Source organism: Polyergus mexicanus, unplaced genomic scaffold, assembly GCF_030449975.1.
Source record: "Polyergus mexicanus isolate NDT 795.1 unplaced genomic scaffold, iyPolMexi1.0 SCAF_8, whole genome shotgun sequence".
NCBI classification, from domain to species: Eukaryota; Metazoa; Arthropoda; class Insecta; order Hymenoptera; family Formicidae; genus Polyergus; species Polyergus mexicanus.
This window is the reverse complement of record NW_027223328.1, coordinates 9,892,857-9,908,805: the sequence shown is the minus strand read 5'-3', so window position 1 is coordinate 9,908,805 and position 15,949 is coordinate 9,892,857. Positions and strand designations below refer to the sequence as shown.

Genomic DNA, 15,949 nt, shown 5'->3' with positions numbered 1-15,949 from the left:
CACGTTATTTATTAAATAGTGTCACGTTTTACAATTTAGTAATTTGCTGTTACACGCGTTTCGATAGTGCGTGATTAAAGCACTCGAAGATAAGTAATGGATATAATATTTACTGTAATAAAGGGCGTTAAATATTATAAAGTGTCACATCGGTACAAATAAATGTAATTATTACCGGTAGCGTTAACGCACAAAGATAACTGGTGCGATAACGCGCCCATGTATATCACGACGATATAAGATTTAATAAAATGAACAAAAAACAGATTTCGAGAGAGAGAGAGAGAGAGAGAGAGAGAGAGAGAAAGTAAAAGGAACGAAGGATCTTAATGAATTTCTAGGAAGCTAATAATTTCTCTTCCTAGATCGTATCAAACGCCCCAGGGCTTTATATTACATTTCAAGTTCGTAAATGTGCAGCCGGGAATTAATTAACCACCTTCCGAGCGAGCAAGAGAGAAACAAGAATCATTCGCTTTCGTAACAAGACCGATAAGCGAAATATAATTTATTGTTTTCTCCTTCGATACGATGAAATTGATGCATTCATCATTATCCTGTTCGCGAGTGTATTAACGTGCGCACCGTTACAATCGCTTGAGTATCGATTTTTTTTTTCTTTTCTTCAATAAATGTAGTGAAATAAGGAAGTGTGTATCTACTCGACATATTCATTAATCACAATAAAATATTTGTAAGGCACAACCGGTTATTGTTTAAACATCATTTTTCTGAGTTCAACTTTCAATGCAAAATTAAAGAATATATTTATGAAAAATGCCAATTGTGTGTGAGAAATCTCATACACTGAATGATCGAAAGAAATCGATGCGATTGACATCGTGTCTTGCAACGTTTCCTCTATTGCATTCAGGGGGATGATAATTACGGATTACCCCGCTGCCGATACCACTACTTAACCCGATTCTTCCAATGGCGAAACGCGATATTAATTAAGCATCGCTCCCAGGGAGTAAGATATATCTCTTACGCAATGCGGACATAATAATTAAAGCGCGGTGATTATCAGTCCATGCTCCTCGCGATCGCTATCTCGATTGTTTACGCTTCGAAAGGCCGCGCGCTCGAAGACGTTCACGCTCGTGCGTGCAGCAGCACACAAAACCCTGGATATACAGAGTATAATTACGACGCTCGGCTTTGCGAAATAGTCGTACCCGGAATCTAATCGCCAGCGTATCGAGTACCGATAATTAACGCCGTTTGATAATTAAGTGACTTCGTCGACCGACCGGCTCGGCTGACGGAGATGAAACGGAATATAGTCGCGTGCTGCTACGAGAGACGGTAGAGGGATAATCGGCTTATTTGCAGCGCCAGAGAGAAAGAAAGAAAGAGAGAGAGAGAGAGAGAGAGAGAGAGAGAGAGAGAGAGAGAGAGAGAAATTCGTGCGCGTTTGTCATTCGAGCCGCACGCTGTGGCAGTGTCTCCCAAAGCAATTTCGTTGCAAAAATCGCGAAACGAATTTCTTTTTAATCCTCCCTACTGCCAGGGTTACGTTATTTTCAATTTTCGTGAAGAATTTTCATATCTTGAAGTAATATGAATTCTTGCTTCGGGATTATTTGCAAATTAGCAAAAACGCCTTGTTTTTATTTGCACGCACGTAATTGAAAATTATGGAAAAATATTTCTTTTTGAATACTTTTTCGAAATGTACATTATGTCTCATATAGAATCTTTCAGATTTCTTTGATGAGATACAGTTTGAGAAACACTGTGTTATCAGCTAACACGTTTTGACGACAAGCTATATTATTCTCGCTAAGCGATTAGCCGCTAGTTAATTATTCGTCGCAGTTATCTTACGGGAAGAGTTTAGTCTCGATCGACTAATGTTATCGCAATACGTAATGTGTGTACGTATGTATCTGAATTAATAAGTGCATTAAAACTTTGAAAATGAGAAAATAACTAATATCATGCTTGTAACAAGAAGAGAAGGAAGAAAATATCATATGTTTACTCGTGCAAGATATTGATTTTGTTACATTTGAAAAATGTTACTTTTTTTTTATATGTATTCTAATCTCTCTATTTTAACATATGGCACACATTAATTAAAACAATATATTTATTATTTATCACATTTGACAAAGAAATGGTTTATCAGTAAATGCATTTTGCCTTCATTACTAATAAGCGACTTAACTGGTTTTTCCTATCTCGTATATACTAAATTAAACGTAATGCTTACACGTTTTGTGATGACAATATGAGAAGTAATATATCGGATGATAATATAAGATATTTATAAGATTTATAATTCATGTATCCTACATTATTGCAACGAGATAGAGAAATGTGATAATAATTGTATTTTATTCTAATTAAATAAAGATTTCACAGATATTATTTTATTTTAATGGAGACACATATCAAAATATCATCTTTTCAAACTTATTGCTTTGAGATATCGCATTTTTCAATTAATTATTTTATTAATTAATATGTATCGTTGCTCTGACAAATCACAATAATTTTTTAATCTGTCTTTAACTTTGCGTCGTAATAAAATCAATGTTATCGCGCGACGTTATCGCAAGCAATGATGAATGGAAGTCATTCAACAAATTGTCGATCACAAAAAAGGGAATCATAAATCTACCATTATTATACACAATCGTACGTTATTTAAAACGCGAAGAAACAATTTCTTATATTTTTTGCTGCAATTGTTAAATAATAATTATTTCTCGCTTTTATCAATAATGGAATCATTGTGCAGACATTGTGCGAAATTGCATTGATCCGTATTTCACGAGCGTAAATCGTTATGGTCGAATTTTCATCTGGTTACGTAGCTTTTTTTGAAACTTTGCGAACGGTAAGTTAATGGAATTTAAACGGCAGAACTTGTATACAGCAAGCAACGTACATCAAGAATTACGTTGCGCAGAAGTAAAAACGGCATTATAATCGTGCGATGTGAAATGTACACAGAAAACGACCGCAGGGGTGAAAGGCTAACAATCGTTAATTCGCCCTGAAAAGAACGACTGGAGAACGATCGGTGGCGTGAAGTCTATAATTACAAGCCGCTGCAGGTTTGGCGTGTGGCCTCTTTATTAGAGGCAAATGTATGTGTAATAGCGATGAGTTTCACGTTCAAAGCTTTAAAAAAGATGTGAGAAAAAAAATAATATTATATAATGTAATAAAGAGATCTCTCGCGCGTATAACGGCTAAAACTCGTATAAATAATATACTTAATTCTAATAATTTATATTCTAATAATATATTTATATTTTATAAATTATATTTTTATTTTTAAGAATATATGGAATACAATTATGCATATACAATATATAAAATTATAAGTCTTTGTGAATGTATTATATGAATCTCTCGGAAATCAAACTAGTCAGATAAACTGAATTAATTAAAGATCACACGATTAGTACTCTAGTATCGAAATTAAAAAATTTACAAAGTGTGAAGATAAATTCAATTTGGCTTCTAAAAAACGCATATGATACATTTGCAAAGATATCATCGTAGTTACGTATTTGAAATGAAGATTGGTTAAACGATTTAATCGCAGCCGAAAATGTGATTTTTCGAGGCGACAGACCTCGCCCCGATTTTTCTCCCGCGATCGACTAGAGGGGAAGAGAGGGAGAGGGGAAGGAAGAGAGCGCGGAGGTCCGTATAATTATAGCACTTTTTAAATGGCAGTCCGACCCCGCACGCGTCTCTCCATTATGATGCATGGGAGTCGAATTTCGACCCCATCGGCCAGCCGCAGCAACCCCAACGTATTGTCGGCTTAATAATACACGCCGCCGTGTACAAAGTGCGGGGCTCCTTGCGCGTATACGTCACTGACACCGTATAATCACATCTCGGGCGAGCGAGCGGTGCCTCCCGGCCATGATTCATGCGCATTACGAATATCAAATACTCGGAAAGCGAGCAAATACCGCTCTCGCCGTGGAGAGACATTAAGGGTTGCGTTTCGCGACTCACCCGCACACAAACCGACGCAATAATCATACGTCGCCGCTGCCTTCTCTCTGTTGTGTTTGCAGAAATTATATCATTGACATAACGACAGTCCCGTACGGTTTTTTACGCCGATACGTATGATATAATTATATTTGACTTCTTTGCAAAGTAATAATTTCCATCGTGACAGCACCGTTATTCTGTTTTAGACTTTGATGGATATAACGCACACAGTAGTATTGTAACGTAAACAATATCTCGATTGTATTATGAAAAGCCGCTATCACTTTCTGTTCAATTTTTTATACCGGATATCCTACATAACATCGTCTTCCGTGCACTTAAAGCTTTATCTAGAATCAAATTTTTTTTTTTCTCGATATGACGCAAGTAGTTTAATTACAAAATTTTCTCAATTAAATTTGACGTTTAAATTAAAAAAAACTATATTTTCTGCTATCTATATGATAACGTGTGCGCAATTTCAATTAAGTACACTATTATCTGTAAGCACCGATACGTGGGGAAGAAATGTTGTGAAATTATTTCCATCATGGAATAAACGCACACATACACTGTTTCTTCAAACAAAATTACGATCCGCTTTTACAATCCTCGTGTGTTTTTATCCTGCGACTTCTTTACATAACGGCACATTTATGGTTTTTTACTCGTGCGCGAATCTTCATCCGACTGTAGCTTCGAAGGAGACTACTCGATGGCGAGTCGAAAAAAAATTTGCGAGACTAGCTGTATACGAAGCCCTCCTCCCCCCCCCCCCCTCCCTTCCCGAACGTAGTACGTCCGGCGTAACGTCCTCGAAGACAAATTAGCTCGGCGAGGTGGAACGAACATCTAATCGAGCAGAGCCTAAAACGTCTCGAAGACGATGCTCTATGAAGATTGCCACAGCCCTCGGGACTACGAACCGCCACTTACAAAGTATTATCCGCGTTAGTCGGGGTTAGCTCGACGTCTTTCACTCATCGTCTTTCTTCTCTCTCTCTCTCTCTCCTTCTCTTTTTCTGTTCACCTTCAAGGTTCCAGCGCATCTAACTTCTTCCTGGAAGGTATCAGCCACTTCTTCACTCGCATTTCTCTCGCCGAGCACGTCGCGATAATTTGCTTCGCGAAGGAGTTATGACGCATCACATAGATTTCATCGCTTCCTTCGACAGATAGTTTTATAGGATTCTCATCAACAGTAGTTGGTTATGCAACCATAAGAAGAGGAATATTTGAATTTTAAAATTTACATGCTAGATCGCTATTGTATATTGTATTTTAAATACAATTTTTACACTTTACTTTAACCGTATACGTTGGCGGCGGCTACCGCTATCTATAAGCTCCGCCAGCACTTTTAATTAAAAAACCGCCAAATCCCGGCAGCTGACAAGCGATCGACGTGACGTGGCAAGGGGCGTTCTCAGAGTTCTGTTTGCACGTCCCTTATCCGCGACGATCTCGAGCAAAATCCGAAGTCAGTCCATCCGCATAATCCCGGCCGCATTAAAGCGTCGTCTGGTCGCTTAAGAAAAAAAGAAGAACCGATCTTCTACGCGTCGTTTGGCTTTCCCTGCGACACTCGTTTGGCTTTGCGTGCAAACTCGAAGCAGTAGGGGCGACGATATAAAAGAAGAAGGAAGCAGCCGAATGAAGGAGAAGGAAGGGAATTGACGGGATAAAAGGTAGTAGAGAGGAGGATAGAAAGAGAGAGAAAGAGACGAGTAACAGGCACCCTTCGGCGATGATACGAAAATACTGACACGCGTCCGACGATTGATCCGCGACACGTGTCTTCAATGCTGCAATCAGCGTAGCTGACTGACATTGCACGGTGCTACCCGCAGCCAGATTCATTATTTATGAACGATTTGAAAACTGATCTGCCGAATAAAGTGGTCTTTTTTAAAGACGTGGGAGGATCGATCGTGCAGGAACCGTGGGTGGTTTTGTGCATCGCGAATAGAGGGTTAACGTTTTATAATCTTCTAATTGACGCCGCCACGAAAATTCGTAAAAATATTTTAAGAAAGATCCACGATCTCACCATAATACGCGCAAGAAGATACGGAGGGAATATAAAAAGATTTTAATCACGATTATAACTTTTTTTATGCGTACGTTATTATTTTCTAGAGAGCTTACGGCGTGAAAAAAAAAATTTCTTTGTAAAATAAGTATTCTAAAACATAATACTACGCGTATCTCTATATTTATCACTGATTGACCGTTCATCCCTCCGACAATTGGCAACGCGTCTCCGCGAGGGATAAGAGAAATCTGGCGAACTGTGATAGCAGAAGGTAGAGGGTATCTTTTCCTTTGTACCGGCAGAGATACCCACTTATCCGGCGGTTTGACCAGCGCGTCAGAATTTCACGGATTTTCAGGGACCCCAAACGCGAGATCGCGGAGGGAAGGATCGCCGAAGGACATGAATTTTCATTCTCACCGAATTATTCTGTCCATCAAGCGGCCGAGGGTGGATGGGAGGCGAATGGGGAATCCCGTTTTCAACGGGAGATTCCACCTCTTCGGCGGTTCTTTTGTGTAGACGAATTGGCGTCCTTCGATCCTCGGTGACAAAGATTCGGCACTCCGAATTGAAAAGTCTATCGAGAAGAAAAGGATAGTCCGTGGTATATTGCGACGGTAAGATATTGAGGCATTGTGAATCGCTCGTGGGGAAAAATATACGACTAAATAAGATCGCGACGGTGTTTTATGGTTGCATGTGGGGGTGAGGGTGTATTGGAGAATTTATGTCTTATTTTCTGCCCAACTTGGATGTAGTAGCTACTGCAGAGCCTGATTAGATCGCGCACCGTTAAAGCTGCTTAGCAGGGTTTGATTTAGTGATTCTTGATTGTATTCCACATATATATCTTACGCGAGAACAAGAATCTCTTTTTTATTAGAATCAAATCCATTAGAGCGTAAATTATATTACTCAATGGAATAGTTTCAAGAAATATAATTGTAAAATATCCATTATTTTTATATTCTTTCAATTTTATTAATATAAATACTTTTATTTTTTCCTCCAAATTACTTCGTCAATCGTTAGCCATGATATTCGAGTTTATCTCAAATTCAGAAATTTGTCGTAGATTTCACTTTCCGAGTTGACTGTTCGGAGATCTCATCAAGGATATCTTATTAATCCACCCTTCGCTTCGGAAAAGCTTCGCTTCTTCCCCGATGCGCGATAGATTCCTCACCTGGTCGTCGATGATGGTGAATTCTACCTGCAGCGCATTTTTCACGGGGATTAGCCGCCACAATCGCGCGGCAGATCCTTTGTTGAAACGGCTGAGCTCTACGTCGTACGTAGAAGCTCCTTTGCATCGGCCAGCCACGAATTCGGGAGGATTTGTTTCGGCACTTGGGGTGTGGTAAGCCGACATGAGACCAACGCCCCGACGACGTTGGCGCTGCTAATAACGAGGAATTATCGCCGCGATACAATAGGCCTGCGGGAAATCCTCTTTGATGTCGACGAAAATAATACTGCACTAATAGAGCGAGATTATGGCACAGCGGTAAGCATAGACGACGACCATAGACGTCACCATTGGATCGCATTCTCGTTGCACTCTCGCGCGATCCTAATCCTGTTACGACAGACTCTATCTGCTTTGGCATTCAATAGCGTCACTCGACAATCCACGATCTCTTCCAATTTAAAAATAAAATTTAATTATGATATAAATCGTGAATTAAATATAATACATTAAATTAAATGTTTTTTATCGAAATTGTTAAAAATATTATATGAAATTCGAAAGGTAAAGAAATATATTCGCGGATCAATTAGCATTACATAATTTTACAAAGCCGTATTAGACCTCGCGTAGCGGATTATAAATCAACAATCTTCATTGCGGAGTGTGTATTCGCCGTAAAATACTTTGTTCCGCGTGTCACGATGCGTGAAACGAATCTTTGTAAAGTTCCTACGTAGATCGCGGAGCGTGTCACGCGACATTGGATGTATCAGAAGGCTAATTGTCTTCCGCTGTCAGTTGCACCCCACTTGGCCCTGTCCGGGGCACACGCCCCTTTAGGCTACGGCATTGCCGTGGACTCGGCCGTACCATTTTCACATCCCCCGCCTGCGTCGAATCCATGAACGTGGTGCACGCCCCAAATTACACGCCAGAAAGGATAAAATAATTACACGTTGTCCGCCGCTTTTTCGACGTTGCGCGTTCCATTTCTACAACGTCACCGATAGCGGTGAGCCGCTATTTGGAGAAAGTCATACGTAAATTTTACAGCTGCGTGTCAAACGTTTCACACCGCAAACAGATAAACGACGATACATTGTACGTAAATACTGTACTTTTTTAATTTTAATAATGAATTTTTTTACAAAAGATAAATTTTTTAGAATCCATTCTTTCTTTCTTTCCTTAAAAAAAATTTTGCGTCAGATTATTCTTTAAAGTAATTTTTTATTATAATATTCAACAAATATTTTTAATTCAAGTATCTTTATTTAATTATTTTTACGGAACCTTTTCGGACGCATATATAGTCTGTAAATACCAAGATCTGGAACGTTATTGCCGCATGTTATATAATAAATTTCTGTGTAAAATAATCTAACTAAAATACTATAATATAATATATACGTATTATATATATATATATATAATTTTTAGACTTACACACATATACTTATATACAATATATTTCATACTAGTTTGCACTTTTCTGCACGCACGCACGCAAGCACATATAAGAAACGCAAGATGTTGCTATCATCACATGAGACGTGACGAAAAAAAAACATGAGTCAGGGAGTAATACCCCAAATGAATGGGAAGACTCTTGAAAGGCGTGTACGATCACCTGTCGAGCGAGCTCAACTTCACGTGGTCAAAATTACTACGCGGTAGCGGGAAAGAGTACACACTTGAGTTGATCATAGACGTTATCGACTTACGCTTTGCAAAATTCATGATCGAAAATTATTACGCTCAAGGGTGATTGCACATCAATATAAGCCCAGCAAAGAATCTTCCGGCAACTATATTCTCGCGTAGATGTAAAGATATCAAGAGAATAATTTGCAATTTCAAAAATTGTATATAATTTTGCTTTATATCATTACATGATGTTACAAGAGATGTGGATAAGTATTTAAAGTATCAAATTAAAATTTCGAGCAAAGCAACAATGTGAGAATAAAAAACTGTAGCAAAAATCCAATAAATCTTAATCTTATATCTAATTTCATTAGTAACTTTAAAGTTATATATATATATATTGTAACGGAGATGCTTTAGAAAGATATAAAATCATCTATTATGAGAAAAGATGAGGTAGGCGAATAAAGAGAATCCCCTGCATCAGCGAGGATAGAATATGCTTTCGCACGTAGAATGGTCGATGCTTGCCTATCGACATCAAAATTGAATTTCCAGCTGAGTCTACAATTTCTAAATTCTGCTTGCCATGCGCATCGACGCCGTGATGTAATGGATAAAAAGAGTGTATAACTGTGTAATATTGAAAGAATGAATAGAGTAAAAAAAAAATTAAACGACTTGTTTAAATTAAATAACTTGTCCCCTCATTGATGTGAACGCGTTTGATTGCGAGACATTCGGGCTGCCGAATCTCAGGCGAATGTGAAAGGTATATAATATGAAATTTAAAGTATACAATATTTAAAACGACATATATTTATTAATTTTTATAGACATCGGTCAAAATATATATTAAACATTAGTAATACAATTAATTTATTAATTCTTTTTTCCAGTTTATGTAATATCGATTGTGTTAATAGATAAAATGTAAATATGAATTTCTATATATATATATATATATATATATATATATATATGAGAATTTGAAGGAACGTCATTGTCAGTGAATATCATTTTATCCAAGAAAAAGATCGATTATTAACGTGGAAAACGAAACGCATTACGGGATTTCGAGACTAGAATTTCAGGAGTAAAACGCAATACACGGACACCTTGCTCCTTTGATTCCTGAAAGAATATTCCATAAATATAATTTTAGATATAACGCGATATTTATTAATTTTAGAAATTATTACGCTTATCTATGAAAACTTAAATTTGATCGCAAAAGATTTTGTTTACAAATATTATTATAACTTGAGTAATTTTTTCAATCTTAATCTTATTTACTACCTGAAGAAAAATATTACCTGAGGAAAGAACGGAATAGGATCTTGCGAAAATGTGTTCGCAACAGAGCTTTGTAAGTGTGACAAGAATTCAGAAAACTTGTTTTCCGATAAACGATCGTTTTCGTCTCCGAAAGACTCCTCGTGTTTCGAGAACACCACTCGTCCTGTGCTCCCCAGCGTATTATCCTTTGAGAAGAAGTTTTTTCCATAGTCTTGAGTAAACAAAACGGTACTGCCGAACTTTAATTTGCCTGTTCCGGTGCGATCGGTCTCCGCTCCGATCCCCGGGGGAGAGCCTTTTTGTCTTTTTTCACCAAGTAAGTCCAGCTTATCTTTGTTATCAAGAAAAACAAGCTATTAAATGCATACAAAACCTTAAATTTGAATATCGTCCGTGATAAATCCATGGTACAATCTTTACCTCGTGAAACGTAAGACGATTGGGATAAACTGCCGTATTCGCTTCTGCTGAAGAAGCGGAAAAATCCGCCATTGTGATTGTTTAGATAATGCACCAGTTTATCGGGATTACGCGGACATCTAGGAAACGCGCGATAACACATAGCCGGATTTCCATTGCTGCTGTAGCCCAACACGGCAGCTCGAGCGAAACTGAATATGGGAGACGCTTCCGATCCGATAAGCCATCTGAAAATATAATGAGAAGCCACATATAATGATTTCACCTATTTAATTTTCACATTTGTAATGTGAAATTATATGCGAAATTATATTATTATCGTATCTCATTTTGCAAAATTCGTGTTTCTCTATATATTATATTTCATGAAAATGCACGCACTGAGAGAAAATGTTTCGTCCAAATTCTTCCAAATAATGTTGTTTATCATTTCCCATCGATGCCTGTTTGTATCTTCCCGGTGGCTTTCCACTTGCTACTTCGCAGAGTATTCTGGACACGCACTTTAGATCGTCGTAGCGAGAGATTGATGACAGAGCATTAAAAAGATTTATTCCAAGCCCGCCAAACTGGTTGAAAGATTCATTTGGTACACTTGGATAATTTAATTGATAATTACTGGTAGTAGGATCCAACGGAAAATCTTGATTTATCTACGAGATATTTTCAGAGTATGTTAATAAGTAATAATGATAAATTTTATTATAGAATATAATCAAGAGAGAAGAGAGAAAGCGAGAGAGAATACGAAAGCTATACTTACCGATGGCACTTTATTATTAAGTAGATTTAAAATGATATTTCCATAAGGAAATTCATATGGAGTTTCTCCGTAAGCTAACGAGTCCGATCGACTCGTTTGCTTTAATAATTGATCATTATTTTGAATCGAAAGATTCATTGCAAATTGATTCATGCATCTATGTTTAATTAATATAAATTTATTATTATTAATATTTAACAATTAATATAATTTAACAATAATATTTTTTATGAGAATATTATATTTACCGTAATAAATCTGTTACGTTATAAATCTTCTGAGAGACATCAAGAATGCATTGGGTATTGTCAGATGATTTTTCGGAATATTGCGATGAATGTCCAACGTGAGCTTCGAGATGTAAAAGGCACCAAACAAAGATAAATTTACTTATCATTTTGCAAAATAAAAAACTGTGTAAATTTCCTATATTTTGTATAAATACAGATCTTTAATCGATCTGTCAAAGTTTGATAACTCTCTTTTTACACATATACAAACACAAACACACTGTTAAATATAATATTCAATATATTGAAATCTCTAATATCACATTATATTACATCGTTGTAATATTGATGCCTTCTTAACACATTATGAATACATACAATGCACCAATTTACGAGAAATTTGTTTGCGCTTAACTTTACAATCGCGACTGTTGACCTATTCTGATTTTTTATTTACAAAACAATTCTATTTAACAATGCTATTTATATATTTTTTTAATGCGGAACAGTCACCTTTCTAGGTTTTGTACCAACTGAAACTTTCTTTGAAGCTGATCCTCGTTTAACCGTTTGGTCGGAAAGACGTGGGTTGGTAGTAACGTCACTGTAAGCGACTCTCACTCCGTACATGTACGCTTTCGCATTTATTGCGTCTATGTATTTGTGCGTGTGTAGACGTACGGTTAAAGCATCTCGCATGAAATGGCACAGTTATCGCGAGAGCTCTTCGAAAATAAGCAGATTCAAAGTATACGTGGTTCCTTAAATGTCAAACGGTTTATTTTCGTAGAATAACAACGGAGTGTATACCATATAACGGCGTATCACGTATACGTGATACATTGACGGAAGCTATTTATGTCACGAATGTATAGTGCATCTCGGAGAAATAAATGAACAAGTGCGTGAGACTGAGATGTTCAATACGTAAGACATATTTAAATTCGTACAATAATTATACTAAAATAATTTAATATTTGCAATAATCACGTTTCTTACGTATATTCTCTTTGATATAATATACTATACTTATCAATCTATATGCAGATATTTGTTAGTTAACACACAATAATAGGAATAATTTAATATAAAATAAGAAAGGGAATATATATATATATATATATATATATATATATATATATTCCTGTTTTGTACAATTAACATAAACGATTATAATTATACACAACAAAAATGTATATCGTTATCTTATACAAATAGTATTTTATAATTAATTTTATAATAATATATTAATTTAATTCATGGCATTCTTTACAAATCAACACAAACGCTCAAATCGCACGCATTGTACATTTAACTAATCAGATAAAGTGCCATTATCGCAGCCTCTTCCTCTTTCCGCCAATGAATGACATAACTTTGGACTGCTAATAATGTTGCCCAGGAAGATACTCAGCAAATAATTTTCCTTCGTCAAATTGAGCGATGACTTGTACTCGCTATAAAATTATAATAACACAAAATGATAATCTTATATTTCATGTAGAATTAAAAATAATATATTAATAAATAATATATTACAATTAAAAAATATTGAAACAAAAAGTCTAAGAAACAATAGAAAATTGCCGTGTTTCAGTGCGTGTGTATGTGTGTGTATATCTTTTTTACGCAACCGCATCACGACTCCGAAACTGCTCGCAAAACAACCGATGCATTATCGTCTCAACCTTGTTGTCTAGGCGACCTCTGCCATCTCGAATGGATTCCTAATTTCTAACGACGCCATTTCGCTTACAATCCTTCTAACACCGACCAGGTTTTTCCGAGCCTGGTCAGAGAAAGCGCAGCGGGATGATTTTGGGACAGCTTTGTCCCTCATCCATGGTCGGTTAAGTCCGTCTAGACGGCAGTTGCCGCCAGTATTCGATCTCCAATTTATCTGCTCTCCTCCTCTCCCTGCCGGCACTCGTCTCTCTCCTTGCCACGAACATTCTCTTATACGCGAGATGCCCGCAGATGAGGCAGGGAAGGAGAAGAGATCGGGCATCGAAATGCGCGCCCCGAGAGATGCATCGTGCGTCGACAGGTACGATGACACGTGCTCGCTATCTCGCGCCACGAGGCATTAGGAGGTCCAAGATAAGCCGACAGGTCCTCGGAACCGGATAGCAGGGCAATCGTAAAATGGTAAAGCTGGTCTGTCTGTGGACACGCAGTAGTGAAAATCGGGAAGGGTACGTTGATGAGGTGGGGAAGAGAAGGCATAGTTATCAGGATGCATTAGAGTCGTCTGTGGAACCATTAAAGGCTATCTGCTCCCGGCGTTACTTACAACTGAACTTAGCGTAAGCTCCGTGAACGGATGCAGAGTGTAAACGGTAGCAGGGATTTCTCTTATATCTTCGAATGGATGCGTGAGGAAAAAAAAATATTTCGTCGTCATTAGGGCCTCATCTCTTTCTGAATATGTTTCCTTTTAAGTATCTATAGATGTGAATCGAGTCTCTGACGTTGCTCCTACGATTCCACGACACGCGCCGATCGCTTATTGATTGATTAGGCGCCACAGAGATTAGAGAATTCAAATTCTGTCGGTTAAAGATATTTTCGACATATCTGTCAAAATGTGACAAAATTGAAAATAGAATGTTTCTACTTTAATAATTTACTGTAAAACAAAAAAATTAATATTCACGGCTACCCTTTCAAAATTTAATTGTATGTATGTCATGATATTTAATCTTCCGTCAAAATATGATAGTTTGTTCTTTAAAATATTTTATGAGAAGAATTTGATTTCTCAGTTTCGTCAAGAAACCAGTTTTTATGCAACTTTGCATATTTGACTTCCACTTTTTATGATGAAAACCTATCACTCGTTGTCTTCATCTGAAGAAATTCATTGCTGCTACAAAGTCTTGCAAAACCGAATAAGGCATGAAATCGTTATGTACCATTACACAAGTGAAAAATGACAGTGTCTCTTTACGCTGCTTTAACGGATCTGTTAATAAAAATCTTTGTTCGTTTCATTATTTCTTACTGAAGGTGAATGCATTCGTGAAACCTATTTTCGAGGCGTAGACTTGTTTCTTGGAGCCATGAACTTCAGAGTCACGGTTGCGTAACGTAATTAGAGTTGCGTAGCGATAATGTTTTGAATAACTCGACAATATATCTTCAACTTTACAGCTTATGGCTATCATATAAAGAAAAGAAGTTTCTTCTAAGTATCTATATTTTTTTCAATATTTATAAAGCATCCAAAATTTAATTTTTATTCAAATCAGCTGATAAGCTAAATGAAAGCAATTAGAATCGCGTTGTCAATTGCATATCGTACCTGAACACTTCATCCCAATCAAGAATACTCCAGTCAAGTTGCCGACTTTTTCTTCGAAGCATTCGTTCTGCATATTCAACACAAACTCTTTCGTAGATGCAAACGTTATTTCCGAACTCGGTTACTAGCTTCTTCTCAACTTGGTCAATGTCTAAAATCTCTTTATCGTACGTAGAGAGATGTGTGTGCGCCCTCTTCACTCGACTGACATAGGTCTCTAAGAATTCAAAGAGATAATATCTTTGAAAGATGTATAAAGTATTTTATCCAAATTTAACTTTATTCTACTGAGATTTTTGATAACTATTTATCTAGAAATCCTCGTAAAATACTTTGCTTCTTTATGGAAATGTCATGCTCTTTCAAATGTCGTTTAATGTGTTGCTTAAATTGGCACTGATGGTTAAAAAGTGATTTGGGTTCAATAATAGCGATCTCTGGGATTCTCAATTTCTCAGTGTGAGTATTTATTTAAGAGATAGTCAGCTACACGGTCATTTATAAAGTGTAATTTCATCGAAAAGAGAAGCCACAACAAGAGAAATACTTTCGCTTTTGCTATTCGCTGATTGGGTTTGCGTGTTATATGAGCTAACCGCGGAAAAGGCGTGAGTACCCGATATATTTTTCTTCTTTACGCCTGGCGAACCATAATACTGGCAGATATTTTCTGTTGAACTATACGGATGTACATAAAAAAGTATATATATATATTTCTTCTTACAATCCGATTTCCCATTCTTATTTTCATGATTTTTATTGCATATATTTCATATTGTTGACCATGATCCGTTATATAAAACGGGTGTGTTAATATATGAGAATTTTGTTTTTACATATATGAAAATTACGTTATGTAAAAGAGAAATTTTAGATAGATCGCATTACCTGGATTCAAAATATAAGCGAGTTTCTTGAAGAAATTGGCGATTCTTACGCTCGCTATAATTGCCGGAAAGCCAATCAGATGCACCGGAAGTTCGAAAAATGGCTCCTCTTGACCGGCGGGTGCCGCCGTCACGAACGTCAACGCCAGAAAGCAACAACCGAGAAGCAACAATGTCCGTGGCAATTGCATTATGTG

The 15,949-nt window shown here is 36.9% G+C and overlaps 2 protein-coding genes across 2 annotated transcripts; both read right to left on the bottom strand.

Annotated features, from left to right (window-relative positions):
* Positions 1–9,893: 9,893 nt before the first annotated feature.
* Positions 9,894–11,728, bottom strand: LOC138935324 (uncharacterized). Its single transcript, XM_070299774.1, has 6 exons — positions 11,580–11,728; positions 11,328–11,488; positions 10,950–11,211; positions 10,569–10,795; positions 10,166–10,479; positions 9,894–9,983 (listed from the first exon to the last, which is right to left on the bottom strand). The coding sequence occupies exons 1-6, from the start codon at positions 11,726–11,728 to the stop codon at positions 9,894–9,896; spliced, it is 1,203 nt and encodes a 400-aa protein (XP_070155875.1).
* Positions 11,729–12,876: 1,148 nt separating this feature from the next.
* LOC138935922 (uncharacterized) lies at positions 12,877–15,949 on the bottom strand. The gene is made up of 3 exons (XM_070300901.1): positions 15,754–15,949; positions 14,866–15,082; positions 12,877–13,018 (listed from the first exon to the last, which is right to left on the bottom strand). Exons 1-3 carry the CDS (start codon positions 15,941–15,943, stop codon positions 12,877–12,879), a joined length of 549 nt encoding a protein of 182 aa, XP_070157002.1. The 5' UTR covers positions 15,944–15,949.

Excerpts from the sequence above, each read along its gene's own strand:
- LOC138935922 (XM_070300901.1), bottom strand. The coding sequence starts at position 15,943 with ATGCAATTGCCACGGACATTGTTGCTTCTCGGTTGTTGCTTTCTGGCG. Across the intron at positions 15,083-15,753 it reads CGCTTATATTTTGAATCCAG|AGACCTATGTCAGTCGAGTG; the intron begins GTAATGCGATCT and ends TTGAATTCTTAG. Across the intron at positions 13,019-14,865 it reads GATTGGGATGAAGTGTTCAG|CGAGTACAAGTCATCGCTCA; the intron begins GTACGATATGCA and ends ATAATTTTATAG.
- LOC138935324 (XM_070299774.1), bottom strand. The coding sequence starts at position 11,728 with ATGATAAGTAAATTTATCTTTGTTTGGTGCCTTTTACATCTCGAAGCT. Across the intron at positions 11,212-11,327 it reads TAATAAAGTGCCATCGGTAA|ATTTTCCGTTGGATCCTACT; the intron begins GTATAGCTTTCG and ends AGATAAATCAAG. Across the intron at positions 9,984-10,165 it reads CTATTCCGTTCTTTCCTCAG|GAATCAAAGGAGCAAGGTGT; the intron begins GTAATATTTTTC and ends ATATTCTTTCAG.